The sequence below is a fragment of the Ambystoma mexicanum genome, chromosome 1q, assembly GCF_040938575.1.
Source record: "Ambystoma mexicanum isolate Mex_15411 chromosome 1q, UKY_AmexF1_1, whole genome shotgun sequence".
In the NCBI taxonomy this organism is placed as follows: domain Eukaryota; kingdom Metazoa; phylum Chordata; class Amphibia; order Caudata; family Ambystomatidae; genus Ambystoma; species Ambystoma mexicanum.
In genome coordinates this window covers 905,968,604-905,985,537 of record NC_090922.1, presented here as the reverse complement: position 1 = coordinate 905,985,537, position 16,934 = coordinate 905,968,604, and the positions used below count along the sequence as shown (strand labels likewise).

General features: G+C 45.9%; 1 protein-coding gene across 4 annotated transcripts in view; it reads left to right on the top strand.

Annotated features, from left to right (window-relative positions):
* FRRS1 (ferric chelate reductase 1) overlaps positions 1 to 16,934 on the top strand; it is a 730,440-nt gene that overhangs the window by 248,116 nt on the left and 465,390 nt on the right. For all 4 annotated transcript variants that reach the window (XM_069641539.1, XM_069641540.1, XM_069641538.1 and 1 more), the window contains exons 6-7: positions 13,661 to 13,843; positions 15,941 to 16,039. In XM_069641539.1, coding sequence (XP_069497640.1) covers positions 13,661 to 13,843; positions 15,941 to 16,039 — 282 coding nt within the window. The remainder of the gene's footprint in view (positions 1 to 13,660; positions 13,844 to 15,940; positions 16,040 to 16,934) is intronic.

Here is a 16,934-nt window from a genome sequence, read left to right as displayed (position 1 = left end):
TTCAAAATAGCCCCTGTTAGACTTCCTTCTGGACGCCAAAAGGGCTGAGGCCCTTGAAATCCTACAGGAGGGTGAGATTGCTTCGGACCACGCCATCACGGTGGCAACGGACATCACTGACACCGGTTTATGTCAGTTGGGCAACGGCGTTTGCTTGAGACGACGAGGATGGCTGAAGGCCACGGATTTCCGCCAGGACGTACAAACCAAGGTTTTGGACATGCCCTTCGACGGGAACAACCTGTTTGGGAAGGCGGTTGATGAGTCCCTTCAGGCCATCAAGACAGACACAGAGACTGCCCGGGCACTGGGAGTGCTCCAACAACGACGGCCGTCCTTTCGGAGCTCCGGAGGCAGACAAGGTGCCTTCAAGGGATCCGGCAGTGGCTCCTCCACGTACCGCCAAGCGGCAAGATCTTTGTCCCAGGAAGCCCACAGGGGACGTGGCAAGTCGGGTGGTGCCCGTCGTCGTCGGCAGGGAGGTCAAGGAGGCATTGCGGCCTCCAAACAAGATTGAACCGACCGTGGGGTCGGGCCCCCGCCGAAGCACCCCGGTGGGAGGCCGGCTCGCGAGGTTCGTCAGCGTGTGGGAGTCCATCTCCACCGACCGTTGGGTGCTGGACGCCCTGGCCCAAGGGCACGCCCTCGAGTTTCAGAAGAAGTGCCCTCGCGTTCCACCCGTGGCCAGGAAGGAAAATCACGTCCCTCAACTTCTGTTGGAAGTAAGGGCGATGCTCAAGAAGGGTGCCATCGAGCTGGTCCCAAGGAGGCTTCGGGGCTCCGGAGTTTACTCAAGGTACTTCCTCGTAAAAAAGAAGACAGGAGGATGGCGCCCCATCCTGGACCTACCACGACTGAACAAGTACATCAAGGCGCAGAAGTTCCGTATGGTCACCCTCCAGCACGTGCTGGGGACAGCTGGAGGAGGGCGATTTTCTGTCGTCGTTGGACTTGGAGGATGCGTACTTCCACATCCCCATTCTAAAAAGACACCGAAAGTTCTTCAGGTTCGTGGTCCAAGGGCGGCACTACCAGTTCAAGGCCCTCCCGCTCGGATTGAAGTCGGCACCCAGGGTGTTCACCAAGTGCCTCGCACCGGTGGCGGCGCGGCTGCACCTACAGGGGATCCACGTCTACCCCTACCTAGACGACTGGCTCATCCGGGCAAGGACGAGAGAGCTCGCCGTGGAGCACACTGCGAAGACCGTCCAGCTGCTCACGGACCTGGGATTCTCCATCAACTTTCCAAAATCCCACCTGGTTCCGTCGCAAGTCGCCCTATTTCTGGGAGCCAAGCTCGACACAGTGGCGCGGCTGGCCTCGCCGTCGGAGGAAAGGACCAGGACCATTCTGGGCAAGGTGCAGCGTCTGCTGGCCACAGACATTGCCAGGGTAAGATCTATCAAGTCCCTCCTCGGGATGATGTCCTCCTGCATTTATCTGGTGCGCCTTTGCAGGCTTCGGATGCGCCCCTTACAAGAGTTCCTCGACGCCCGCTGGGTCCAGTCGACCGGCAGCTTCGAGGACAGGATCCCTCAACGAGACGTTCCGTCAGGCAATCCGGTGGTGGGGTACCCGCTCCCATCTCTCGGCGGGCACGGGCTTTCAGATCCCAGCTCACCAGGTGACGGTGACGACGGACACCTCACTGGAAGGTTGGGGAGCGCACTCCGGAGATCTTCACGCGAGAGGCCTTTGGCTCCCGGAGGAGAAGTCACTCCACATCAACATTTTGGAGCTCCGCGCAGTGTTCTGGGCCCTCAGGTCCTTTCTTCCGTCCCTCAAGGGCAAGGTGGTGAGGATCTTCACCGACAACACCACCACAATGTTCTACATCCGGAAGCAGGGCGGAACCAGGTCCCCGGCCCTATCAAAGGAAGTCCAGGATCTGTGGCATTGGGCCGTCGCCCAACGGATGTTTCTGGTGCCTCTTCATCTGGCAGGAATAAAAAACACGAACGCCGACTCACTCAGCAGGGAGCTGCGCTCGTGCCACGAGTGGGAACTATGCCAGGATCAAGTGGATTGACTCTTCCGACGATGGGGCGAACCCCAAATCGATCTCTTTGCGACAGCGATGAATTCCAAGTGCCGGAGGTTCGCAAGCAGGTTCCACCAGCCGAGGAGCATGTGCGAGGCTTTCTCGTTCCCCTGGGACGGCCTATTTCTTTAAGCATTCCCTCCGCTGCCGTTGCTGCTCCGGCTCATCAACCAGCTCAAAAGGTCCCGGTGCAGGATGATCCTTGTCGCACCGGCGTGGCCGAGACAGATCTGGTTCCCGGACCTTCTGGACTTGTCAATGTCCACACCAGTCAAGCTGCCGACGGATGCAGACCTTCTCTCCAGAGAAGGAGGTGCCATTCTTCACCACAACCCGGAGTCGCTGAACTTGCAGGCCTGGCTCCTGCAGCACTAGAGTTTGGAGTGTATGACATCCCGGCCGACTGCAGAGAGGTTCTTGCAAAGGCCAGGGCGTCCTCAACTCTCAAGTGCTACGGACATAAATGCAAGAGGTTCTCCTTCTGGTGCCATGCACAGAAGATTAACCCTCTGCGGATTACGGCCCCTCAAGTACTGCCGTACCTACTGTCGCTGGCCAAAGCTGGACTGGCTCACGCCTCCATCAAAATACATCTGGCTGCAATCTCCCGATATACCAGGACTGCGGGACGGGCGTCCTTGTGGTCTCATCGCCTGGTGAAAGAATTCATGAAGGGACTATTCCGATCATTCCCGCCGGTGAAGGCTCCTGCCCCGGCGTGGGAGCTTAATGTGGTGCTGACCAGGCTCATGGGGGCCCCATTCGAGCCCATGCATTCGGCGCCTCTGAAGTTTGTCATGGAAGACCGCTTTCCTCGTGGCCATCACCTCCTCACGACGAGTGGGAGAGATCCAGGCCCTATCTTGCAAGCCTCCATACTTGCCTTTTCATGACACGAGGGTGGTGCTGAGGACGCAGCCCTCCTTTATGCCCAAGGTGCCGTCCGACTTCCACCTCAACGAGCCCTTGGTGTTGCCAGTTTTCTTCCCGTCGCCGGCCGAGAGGACTTTGCACTCGCTGGATGTAGCCAGAGCGCTGAAGTTCTACGTGGACCGCACGAAGAGTTTTCGGAAGACGTCACAGCTGTTTGTGAACTATGGGACTGTGAATCAAGGGAAGGCGCTCTCAAAGACTTCAATTTCAAGATGGCTCTCCGGCTGCATCATGCACTGTCACCGGTTGGCAAACCGACAGCTGCTCGGCCGTCCGAGAGCCCATTCGACCAGAGTGATCGCTGCTACCACGGCGTTCCTGTCTGGTGTGCCCCTGCTAGACATCTGCAGCGCTGCGACGTGGATGTTGACGCACACCTTCACAAGATTCTACTGTGTCGATCGGGACTCCAGGGAGGAGTCCAGGGTCGTCCAAGCAGTGCTGCGCAACCTGTTCGCTTAAGGTGAGCCTGGTGAGGAGGTAAGAGATGCTTAATGTTGAGTTGTTGTATTGCTTAATGTTGAGCCTGTTGCCACCTCCCGTGGTTGTGCATGTTTGTACTGCTATGTATTCTCTTATTCATGAGCATGTGAATCCATGCCAGACCCCATGCTGGAGAAGGAACAAGTTACTTACCTATAACTGTTGTTCTCCAGCATGGGTCTGGCATGGATTCATATGCGAACCCTCCCGCCTACCCCTCTGCGGCTCTTCACTTGGTCATACTGCCACTTTACGTGCTACCAAATCTGATGATGGCTGCCAATGGCGGGGTTTAGGGAGGGGGCAGTCATTGGCTGGGGGCAGTATGACCCAGAGACCAGTGATTGGTTACTACTAAGAAAGACTGATCAGAAACGAAACTGATACTGATTTTTTTCTATACCGAGGATTCCCGGCCTGACGACGGGGAATATTCATGAGCATGTGAATCCATGCCAGACCCATGCTGGAGAACAACAGTTACAGGTAAGTAACTTGTTCCTTCTCTACATGTTACCAATTCCCCTACCTTCTTCTTTTATTAAAGCCATAGACTCATGTTTGGCCAGATTCCTATGGGGGAAAAGACAGCATGGGATATCTCTATGCAAACTTAAAAAGCACCGTGCTTGTGGTGTTAAGGGGTCCCAGATTTTTAAAAAATACCACTTCGCCTTTGTATTGAGACAGGTGCAGATATGGTTTGCCCCAGAGGATTAGAATTGTATAACTAAGTGGTTGCTCATTTAGAAAGCTATGGTTTCCCCTATAACTCTTGCTGATTGATATATCATCAAGGGGGGAAATAGTTTTATCAAAAACACAAGTATTACCTTGTCTGCCCGGTATCTTAGAACATATTTATTCCCTTCCATTGCAAACCCATCTCAATTAATTTCACAATATCTTTGGTTCAATACACCAGTACGAGTGAATAGGTCGATTTTCTGGAAACCATGGCTTTCTAAGGGCATTACATTTGTTAACCAGTTTTTTACAGAGGGTTCCAGTGACCTTTAATCAATTTGCTAGCCAATTTAATATCCTGAATTCCTTTATGCACCTATATTTCACTATTGTTAACGCGGTAATGTAAAACTATGATTCATTAATCCACATGTCTAATTCTCCTAATATGAAGAGACTGCAACGTATGCATAATTTAAAGTTCAGTGCCACCATGTTTTACAAAGCCCTTTCGGATGTATCCTCTTCGGAATCCATGTGGAAGTCGCAGATTGAATGGCAGCAAATATACTCTCTGCTACATTGGTTTCCAGTTTGGAACAGTATCTCCAAAGTTACCACGTCTGCAAGCCTTCTTCAAACCTTATATTTTTTCCATCATAGATTTTTTATTACTCCCATAAAACATTTTAAATATAATGTTTCACAAAATTACAGACTCTGGAGTGGTCTACATGCTCAAGGGTCATTCAAGCATATGTTTATAGACTGAACACGTTGAACCGTATTGGCAGAGTGTGTGGAATACTATCCAGTCAATTTTTATTATACAACAAGACTTTGGTTTTAAAAAATGCATTAGGCAGTACAATGCTGCACAGTGTATTGGAAAAGAATGCCTTCTATTTATTTGATCGTCTTATCCTAGTAGCCATTCAAACCATAACATCCAATCGGAAAAATCTTAATTGTATCCACTACAAATAATGGTGGAACTCCATATGTAATATTCACAGGCTGGAAAGATGCAATGCCTCCTCTCCTTATATGTTGCTAAACATGAATTGAAATGGCAACTGTTTATGACGTTTTCATCTAATGTAATCTCTAACAGTTATGTATAAGTTGCATCTATTTTTCTCCTGCTCATTTCCCATCCCCATCCCTCCCCCACCTTCTGTGGGTGTTCGTTTTATCCCTCCTTGTATGTCTGTCATCGTCCGTCTATTACTTATCCTTAAAATTGTGTGTTTGTTTACTAGATCAATTCCACTATTATACAAGGCCCAAATGAAATTGAATTATAGCTTTTAGATTGTACGAATGTTATTAAGCATGTTATGCCTTGTATCTGCCTTTGTTCTAATAAAAAAAGTCTAACAAAAAAAACAACTCAAAAGAAATCCTGCGTTATACACTGCTCTAGTGGTTCTACTTATAAGTGTGAAGGGTTTTGACCCATGCTGAATCAATAGACTGGGTAGATGTGGGGATGAGCTGTCGCCGCTCATCATTCCATCCCAGAGTCCAGGAGAACCGCGCAGTGCTGAATCAATAGACTGGGTAGATGTGGGATGAGCTGCCGCCGCCCATCATTCCATCCCAGAGTCCAGGCGAACCGCGCAGTTGTGCACATACCAAAAGTGCCAGGGGTGAAAGGTGGTGCCAAAGGAAAAATAGCAGCACCTGTCGGAGCAAAAGCGCTTTTAAATCACCTCTGTTTCTTTGAGGGCAAGCTCCAAATGTCAAGTTCAAACATTGCAAGATAGCTAATACCGGAGACCTTTGTTCAAAAATCCGTTTTACTGATGTCAAAAAGTTGCTGAAATCATGGGCACAAGACCACTCTAAAGATTCAACCTTCTTGTTGGGGGGTTCCACATAACCACTCTAATGTAAGGATGCCTATCAAAACAATAACAAAAATCTCCTGTCAAATTCAAGACCACTCCTAAATGGATGCAGTACCGATAAATTCCACAAGGCGGCGCTAGCGGTCTAAACTCTGACAGGAGAACTGAAGCCTGTTGGTTAATTAAAAATCTTAGCCACCTGCTGTTCCCAGAGGCCAAGAGGCTGGGAAACCTTAACACCTCAGATACCCACACCAGGAGGCAGGATATCACATGGCCCTTCTGAGTGAGAAGGAGGGGTTTTCCTTCAGCTTGCTGGAGCCCACACAAAAGACTCTTTCCCCTTGAATGGGTATGTTAATTTTGAGTGTTTCCTGTCAACAGCCCTCTGCCAGCAAGGAGAGACATGTGTGTCCTGACCCACCCAAGTTTCTGGAGGCGGACCCAAACACTTTGGGGAGTTGAATTGAAGGCAAATATATGTTTCATAAAAATACTGATAACTTTTTGTAACCAGATGACCGAAATGTGCAATTTGGGGATCCTTAAAATGAAAACTGTGCCCACAATTCAAGACCAAACTCCAATTTGTGTGATGTTCTGGTGCAAAACCCCGCTAATTATGAATATTGCAGACACAGTATTTAAGCTAGCGACCTGGAAATTTACTGGGATATGTGTAGAAGGGGGGTGTACATTTGTATAATTTTTGATGAAAAACCAATGTTGCAAAACCCACTAAAATCGAAAATAAGCTGCCATTTTTGAACGCAAGCTCCTAGAAACGCCAGAGTCGGAACAGAGACTACCTTAAGCAATGTGTAATATGTACATGTAATGTCAACCACTTGTGTACCTGGGAAATATGCATTTGGATCAGAAATAGATTTGTGTGCACATTGACCAGGGGAGTGTCATTTCTGCAGGTCATAAAAATGACATCACTCTGACACACTATCCCTTCCCAAATCAGGGACCAAAGAATCTATTGACCTATCAAATTAAGAGAGGGGCAGGCTTAGTGAAGCTAGCCTCTCCACCCACTTTCTAAACACATAAAAGCAGACCGTGCAGGACAGATGGGGATTCAATTCAATTTGCTGCTGAGCGTGCTGACCGACGACTTCACATCCAGAGACCCAACACTTAGACTTCCAAGCTAAACCGAGACTACAGAACTTTGAACCAAGAAGGCCCACTGCAAGCAAAAGTATTTGTCAGCAGGCCTCAAAATCTTTTGCTACTGAACTCTTCAAATAGCGGGGCTGAGCTGTTTGATTCTGGCCTAGAACCCTGTGACAGAAACATCCAGAACCAGGAGCCGTGCTGTGTCCAGAGAAGGCAGAACCCGATCCAGAGAACCAGTGCCTATCAGACCCAGGACAGCAGAGCAGACCCGACCCAGACGCTGTGAGCAGAACCGCCCGAAGTCCAGACCTGTTGAACCGATCCGTGACGAAGCCGCAGTCCTGTCCAAAATATATTGTGAGTACCTGCCATAACTGTGCAAAACCCAATCCCTTAGTTAAAATAATCTAATGCAAACTATTTTAATCTAAGTAGAACTGCCTCCTAGAAATCCTGCCATCTGTCATTCTAAAGCTGCAAGCTGTCACCTGTCATTTTGAGTTTTGCTTTAAATCCGAAAAAACAACCTTTACTAAATCGTCCGTATCTCTGGAACCGTTTGTCCTAGGAACTTTCATTTAAAAGCTAAGATTCTAGGCTTTCCAACGAACCTAAAACCGACTTGCTACTCCTTATACTTTTGCCGTAATCACGATTCACGCACTGGCGAAGTTTACCGGATTTGCTATTTGGCCTGATTTCTTCTCCAGTAAAAAAGTCAGCAGCTCCTTGCTTTCCTTTGCTAAAATTCGTTTAACCTGCTAGTTACTCATAGAGCATTGCTAAAGTGAGCCTGAACTAATATAAAGTAGCCATCACCTACCCTGAACCTCTAGAGGGAATTAAAAGCAATTTTAGCACCTTTTCACTTCCTTGCAAACCACATTAAAGTAATTTGCCTGTGTTTCAAACTTCTACCTGTTTTCCTCTAAGCTTGCTGGTGGGGAACTGAATTTCGTATTGTATTTGATTGCATTCCTGAGAACTGTGTGCTCCTCCTTCCATTTCTTACATTGCATAAGGGGGAGGTGAATTGCCAGAGAAAAAGTGATTATATTATCTTTTTCTAAAATCATATCAAGTTATTTCTGTACTTTATTTCATTCCTCATTGCTTTTCCCTTGAAACCATCAAAGTATTTTTGCTGCCTTATCCATCCTATACCAACTCCTCATTGATTGTAAAGAGGTGTGCTAGTGTCAGATTACCCATTGTTGATCAACATTATATTCTGAAGTGTGATATCAATTATCAATTTATTTATAAAGTGATAGATATATATTGTTAAATTGTCCAAATAAACCTTTTAAATTTGCAAAACAAATCTACTTTTTGGCTCAGTGGGGTCAGGGGGATTCCAAGAGAGGGGTGTTATACAAGGGTTCATCATCCAGATTATAACTTGCCATAAAAATATATAAATAAGGGCTTCCCTTGGGCATCCCAGACAAGGCACTGACTTAGTGCGATTGCTTGATTGGAGTCACTTACATAAGGAAAAAGGAAGCAGGGACTGAGGGTACCCCTAGCTTGTACCACCAGTCACCACCAAATTCAATGTTTGTCTGTTCCAAACTGCACTGTCCATCTCGTCCTGTAATCTCCTGGATGATTGAGAATCCCTTTCTTAAGGAAATTCACCCACCTTCCACCAATGAGAGAAACTACCCCTCTTTGAAAGCTTTGAAAGCTGTTATCGCATCCGTCAATACACATCCTACAGGGGAGTTAGTCTGGTCTGCAGTGCCAATCACAGAAGGTGCCAGATTATTATAGTCCAGCGTAGAACGCGCCAGCAAGACCATGCTGTTAACTCTCAACCTGTACTTTTTCCGAGCTATTATGTTTGAAAGGACTTTCATAAATAAACTTTTTATTGTTATTAAAATGAGCAGTATGAGGTTACCAGTTTCAAATATTTGCTTTACCATTTTATTAAAATAAACATTTGCCTGCTCCCAGGATTATGGAACCAGGTGTGACCCCTTTATGATAAAGAGGAAGGAAATACTTATTGAATATACAGCAATTATACAGGAAGACCGTCTTCTGCCAACACATTCCCATTGTATCAACCCCAGTCAAAACCTGCGAGGTGTATCAATGGGGGATGGATCATCTCCAGTTTGTCCCAACAAAATTGCATACCATCCAACCACCTAGCGACCGTTGTCCAAATTACTTCTGATAAACCAATGTGGTGAAGAAAATAATTAGACTTGCGTAGAGCAGTGCCACAGCAGATATATTCGACACATTAATACCGTTTTAAAAGCAATCGAAGATGGGACATATAGGCAGCATTTTGGAATAGCTTTACTATGCCTTTGCAGCTCGCTCTAGGAGGTGATGGTATATTAGAAATCTTGGATTTGTTTTATTTTCCAATTCAATATGTCTTTTGTGTGATATTGTGGAAGGACGAAGCATTCCGAACGGTACAACAGGTAAGAAATGTGCTCTCCTTGTAGATGCTTTTTGTTTGTTGCGATCACTTCATCTTCATTTTCATTGCGTTTCAGCTATTTTCGCAGAATGGAATATATTGTTGATGTTATCATTGGTGTCATCTGGTTTCCTTTTCGTTAAACCCTTTTGGAAAGCTAGTGCTTCGATGTGAATGAAATACAGAAGCTGATGATGCAGCATTTCTGTACAAGGCACCAGAGGTGTCACATGCTATGGACATATGAACTGAAGGTTTACTTGGGTGAAAAAGTACTGGCATGGGGAATATGGAGACTGGTGGTTTTGATTGTCATTTGAGCGGGAGACCTCAGCATCGATGAATGATGGTTAGTCTGGCGGAGGCGGGACCACGGAGGCAGACCACCTCTCAGGCACTGGGCATTGGCCTATTGTTAGCGTGTCTTTGAGTTTTGCTTCGGTCACTGGGTCATAATTTATAAAGTTGGAGATTGGGTGGGTCGGGTTGTTGCGAGATTTGTCTGGTTAAGTAAACCTATATCTCTGTACATTGTATTGCAAGACCATGAAGCGCTTCGTCTTTTTCTACACTACCCAACACGGGAGATTTGTTTCTCTGACATCGTATAGTGGATTTTCTTCGCATACAAGTTGTTTTCCATTGACGGTGCGTATTCCAGGGCTTTTTTTTCAAGGCCATCTTAATCTACTCCGTCATCGCAGCATGCTTTCTCTGGGTCTGAGGAACGAACATTACTGGGCTAAGCTTGTATCCAAGTTGGTCCTGGCGTCATGCAGGTTAACCGCCTGACGTTCTTCTAATGTGCTGATCTGCAGTCAAAGCGCCACACAAATTCAACATGCCTGTTTTTTTGGGGGGGGGGGGGGGGTGGGTTCTCGATGTAAGCCGTTTTTCCCTTAGTACTGTGGCATAGTGCTTGCACCAAAGAGGTTGCTGCTGTGTGAAATTTGCAGACCGTTTTGAACTCCCGGCTCCTAACTTTGTGATTCCTTGGCGCCTTAGTTAAGGTTGGGCAAGTTAAAACTGTAGCAAAACTATACGTTAATTGCTAGGAGGTTTTGAATTCAGCCTAACCACTTTCCTTGCTTATGGCAACCCTCCAGGCCGTCGTTTTTCAGTTTGCAGTGCCATTGCAAAAGGTAGGCCCATCAGCCTTCGTCGGTGTGATGGTTTATGTGGAAACCGGACCTTGATATAGCAGCTCCCATCCTCCCTTAGCTCCACGTCATAAAATGACAAACTTAAAGTACACGTAATGTTTTTTTTGGGACAAATGGAGGTATACAGTTTGATAAAATTCCCTGAAATGAGAAATGGCATTTTTTTTTAGCAGATTAATAAAAGGAAGAAAAAGTATAAATGTCTAGTGGTGTATGGAGAGCATTCCACCATAAGCGTCAGGAAAATGTACATACAACTCGGTAAAACAAATGACAAAAGGGATGGAACCATACACATAGGTCCACGCAATCTGCAGCTAACAAAATAGCAAATGCTGAGTAGTACTGGCTTTTGTCGGATAAAATCAGCTTTTGCGATTTCCTGCTCTTCCCTTTGACACCAGCTCACAGTTGCCTCCAAAACCACCTTCTATATGTAGCCTGTTACTTAAGATCTTGCTCCCATGTTGTGCCTCTGTTGGTCATACCAGCCCATCTACTGCCTGGTGCACTGTGAGGCCCTCTGAGTGGAGTGCTGTTTCATTTGGTAAATGATGCATGCTTTGCACAAGTCCTGCACCCATGCTAATCATTTTGCTCATTCTTGGGCTCCGGGTTAAAAAAAACATTTTTCAACTCCAGGTGGATCTGCCGCTAGCTGACTTAAGGCATTGTTGTACCCCTTTACCAGTTCCCACCTTTCAACTCCACTCTACTGAATTAGTCTGTTCTTCAAATAATTTCTTTCTATATAAAATTGATGAGTTTAGCCTTGACATTTCCATTAAGCCATCCAACAACACCCAGTTCCATCTTTTTTTTGTGTTTGTGTTCATGTTCTGCCTTCCTGCGCGATATTTTTTCCCCCCATTGACCATACTACCATTTTACTGTATGATGGGCTGGGAGGATAGCTCGGGTGGCAGTGTCTGTCTGGGAAGCAAGACCAGGCAGACCACCATCGGTGTGAATGCCAGTCCTTGTAGTGAAACCTCCTTTTATGCCATTGACATTTGTATACTGCCCTTGACGTGATCTGCAGGCAGGCTAGGTTCAGGGTGGTGCCGCCAGCGTCCTCATTTTGGAGATTGTATTAATAGCTAAGCAGTTTGTGACTTTGGATGTGTCCATGGATTGTGACATTGACCCGAACGAGGGCTCTGTTTGTTGGCAGCGTCGTTTAGTGTTGCTGTACATTTTATGTGGGTTCGGTGGGTGCAACGCAATTGATTTTGAAATCAGCAGGATTCATAATATGGCTTTTAGATAAAATCTAAAGTTTAAAAATACTGATTGCACACTTCACGCAGCAAGGACCTCCCACCCGTAACGTTATAGCGCCAACATTATTTTGCCTGGAAAGCATCGTTATTTGTGCTTTCAGCTCCCTTTATGTTCAATTACACTAAATATCTTTGGCCATTCACTGTGTTCAAAGTGGCAACTCGACCATTGCACTGCTATAGTGCTTCAACTCCAGGATTTGATAGCCCTACTCTATTTACATGCGTTTCATCCCGAAATGATCGCACAGAACCCAATTTATGGGCCAATCCTACCCTTGGCCCAGCGGTGCACTGGCCTGTAGGGAACTGGCGTTTTTGCCATTGAGCCTCTGCTGTTTTATTTTTCTCTTCTCAGGCCTTCACACCGGCCACTTCCTTTCATCTCTCCTCATGTCCCTTCGAAATAAACAATGTGTTATTATATGTCCAGTATGTTTTCCCTGCTATGTCATTTTTGCATATAGAGAGAGGCAAGTGTGCTTTAAAATTCAGTATTTGAACTCCTTTCTTCCACATAACTTTGTGGGGAAACCCCTAAGCCCTATTTCGATGGTTTGGGCTTGCATGCCCAGTGTAATGTGGGGCGCTTTGACAAACATTTACAGGGCCACTTTTCGGCCACCGTGCACCCATGCCGTGGGCAGAAGGTAGGCTAGGCTGCCAGTGTTTTTCCTGGATAGTCTGCTGATGCTCCCAATCCTAAACAACACTAACTGGTCCAGTATCTGTAGTGAAGATGGAAATGTAGACCACAGAGCACAGGCAGACGTGGATGTCACGGCTATATTCTTGCCTTCAGATGACAATAGTGCCCTTCCTGTGAAGTGTTTGCAGATGGCTGAACATAGTTGGGGACTGACATGAAGCTGGGCTGGAGGGTACTGCGTCCTTGCTTCAGCTACTCCGTTGCAGGCACGTATGTTGCTTAGGATGAGAGTGCTGTGGGCCACTGATGCTACCATCCAGCCCCCATGGGCGGAGTGAGTGTGATGCTGCTGTATGTGAATGGAGGCGTGTGTCGGAACAGCGGCTAAAACGTGTTTGTAGAGAGCTTTTGTTCCCACCTTAATGTTAGGATGTTTTCCACAGCGATCAGGCTAGTAAAGAAAAAATACGCAATGTAAAATCTTGGTATGCTGCACAGAAGTGTCCGTTCCTGGGAGTTGCTATTCCTCTGGGAAAGCGTTATCCGTCCCCAGCCCTACTAGAGAGAACTTGGGGTACCTCTCTGCCGCAGCTTGCGCGCCCGCATCGCTTCACAGCCTCATCTAATGATAGACATTTGCGTTGCCTTACAATTTGCAAGTAGTTGGCCTTCACAGACCTATATTTTGAATGCATCAGTGGAGCGCCGACTTGACATTAGTATTATTAAAATCCAGCCACCTGTAAAGGGAGATGTGAGGGTTTTCATGTTTGAAAATACTATCTGTCCCAACTGGAGAAGAAAGGTTCTTATTCTTTTATATTGGAATTTGAATGTTAATTACAGCATTTTTTAGACTGATTTCCATTCGGTTTCTTGTAATGACCTTTTGTTCTGCTACCCATTGGTTTCGTGAAATGCATGCGTCTCGTTCCCTTTAAAACAATAGTTGGTCTGTTCCACCTCTCTAATTGTCTGCCTTTTTTTCCTCTAGTTTAATTCTACAGGATGTGGCGTTTCTAAATTCTGTGTAACTAACCCTTCAGCCTGTGACCCGCAGACGGACCCGAAGTGTTTCTTCCTCTCCTTTAAAGCAGAAGAGGATTCCGCGCTGATTGAAATGAGTGGCCCGGGGGAGGGCTACATCTCTTTCGCGTTGTCACACGACCAATGGATGGTTCGTATTGTATTCGTATAATTGCCGGCAAACTCACTGTGCCCTTTTACATTCAATGATTTCTTTGATGTATTTCTTGCCTGTTCTGATTAAGTCGAGTAAGTTTAGTTTTAGAAATAGACCCATGTTATCCGCTACAATTTAAAAAAAGAAGACACTAGGAAAACAAACCGCAGCAAGGCGATTAGTTCGGCTTTGATCTTTACGACGAGTGGTGCACGTCTGCATTTTGTTAGGACAATGTTGTGCAATCATTCTCGGAATTGTAGTGTTTTCTTTTGCAGCCGCCGTCACCGACGGTGAACATCTTACAATGTTTTTAATGTGTTGATAAAGGTCTAGTGTAGAGTGCAGTTTGGAGCCAAGCGACTTAGCATTCGAGGCGATGTTGGATGTCTTCTACATGTACAAAGTGTAGCCGCTTTCGTACAGGAGTTAACCAGGTGGCGGATTATAACAAAAGTGTATTTAATTTGTTTGGTTTTTGGGTAAGGTTATGACCTCAAATGAGCTTTGAGTATAAAAGCAGTAATTCAACGAGAATCAAACTATATTATCCAGGTGCCTTTGATGCTAAGAACATGAAACTTCAGATGGATCTAGAGCTATATAAAGGTCCGTTTTGTTCACAACTGATGTGACATTCCATACACCAAAGTTGACAGCTGGTAAATTAAGAACCCTGCAGGCGATAATAGGCATATGTGTCAAGCTTTTCCTCTGCAATACGAGGAAGGGTACATTAGGGCAGATATGCTCTGAGATTGAAATATCAATACCAGTTAACAAGTGAGTTTGACATCTAGTACATAATGTCAAGCTGAGAAGGTGTAATAACAAACTACAAATGGGGCAGAATGGCTGGCCTGGGGGTACCTGCTGCAAACAGTAATTGTCCCTTTACTGCATGCCCTTCACAAGGACTCTCAGAGAAGAGGACAGACTGATGCAAAGGCGCAATGTCCTCCTGTGATGATACTACTTGGGGAGTCTGCACCAAATGAGTACCTGCGAGCCAATCTGGGCACTGCCTGGCGACTACGGATTCTGTGCTGACTTGGCAAGTAACAGGGTGACTTCTTGCTTATGCTCACCTTGTTAAGTTGAATCCTATCCTTCCAGATTTCTTCTCCCTAGCACGTATGGTATTAAATGGTACTGTATGGTACAGTTTAAAAGGCTGACCTAAAGTGGGAGTTTGCAAGGGTTGGTACGTTAGTGTGCGCAACAGATGAGTACAGAAGTTTCTCTTGTGTTTTCTTTGTTTATATTGAGCCAAAACCCCTGAGGTTTGGGGATAGAGGTGTGGTCTTTACCGCCTCGTAGTATCATGGGTCCTAAATAACCAGCCTGAGCAAAACAAAGGCCTTACTTTGGGCCACAGTGCCATTACCTTGCGGAAATGTCCCCCACTGAGGGAGTTCTAGCTACTTGCACCCAGGCATGCTTTCCAGGGTGCCACTAACATTTTTTAAGTTGTCAAATGGCACAGTGGTTTCTCCCATTTGTAAAGAAAATTATAGAACAAAATGACTCCCATGCAAAACGGAAGAAGGAAGTTTCTTCTCTAGTTCCATGTTGGCCGTTGGTACCAGCATGAGGTGGGCCAGGAGTGGAGAGGATAGCCAATGAGTGCAGAAGGAAGGAACACAGAGGTACGGGAAACTGGGGAAGTGGATGGAAAAATGGGTCGTTGGAGGTGGGTGGGGTGTAAGTGTTGCAGGGCAGATGGAATAACCAGGGCCAGATCCTGGGAGGGAAGTTGGCAGCCTTCATCACTTCATGGGGCTCTGAGTGCAGCCTGTAATCTAGCAGGATGTAAAAAGCATTCTAAGCTCACTGATTGACCTTGATGCCAGGTTACATCACCTAGCGGGTGCAAATAAACCATTCACATAGTCCTCTTCCACTATTGCAAGACTAAAAACAAAAACATATTTGTTTACACATTGTCCTTAATGGGTGAATGTGAAAGCACTAGTAGCTTTTGATACGAGTTCTGGTGTAAAACTCGAGTGGAGAAGTACAAAAATGTATTTTTTAGAAATGTTTGTTAAACTATTTTCTAGGTCCTTTTACAGTATATTGTTTTTCCAGGGTGAAGATGATGCCTATTTGTGTGTAATTGAAGATCAGCAGGTTCAAATAAATCCTGCTGTCCTGTCTGGCCGGACCAATCCAGCCTTTGATGATGAGGTATGTTTTTTAAAAAAAATAATTCCCCAAGCTAGCAAGGAATTTTCAGCAATGTAAATATAAAGTACATTACCTTTTTGATCTTTTTTTTTTTTGTTATAAACCAGGCATCCTACACCGTGAATAATTTCTTGAAAAAGTCGAAGCTCTCATAAAACAAATGGCTCTAACCTTGTATAGTGGAATGTATGTCTACACTTGTTCTGCATTCACTTCACCATACATTCACTGTTACTTTTACTCCTCCTTAGACTACTCTCTTCCCTTGTCAATAGAGGATGAGAACCCTCCCGTTGTGAACATCCTTCTTTTCTGACCCATATTCTTACCACTATCTCACCCTTGAACCCAACCCTAATAGTCCAGCCAGCTTTTGTTCTATCCATTGCCACATGTGCCATTTTCTCTGTTTGAGGCCCAGGGATAAGCGGTGCAGACTAAACCATCCTGCAGAGAACTTTGGAAGGAACGTAGGGAAGGTGCATACGGTAAAGAGCACTTCGGAGCATATTGGGGACCCCATTTGCGAGTTCAGGGAGTATTTATCCTTATGGCAAAGGTCAGCATTATGACCATATATGGTCCCATCCTAAATCTGGTTTCAATCCCGGTGTTGCCCATCATATGAATAGGTGCCTTCTTTTATGTCTGCGCGCTACCATCATTGAGCCAGGAACTTGCAACAAATGGCCAGATAATGCCATTAAATAGTGAGGTAATACAGATGCTAGGTATTAACAGGGAGTTTTGCTGTGTGGAAGGTAGTGCCATCATTTACTTGTGTGCTCCCATTCTAGGCCAGGTATTGCCATAATGTGCAGTTATTGCTATCCACATAGACCAGGCCATGATATGCCCCTTTACTCCCCCAGTGTGCAAAGAAGTGTAGTTATGT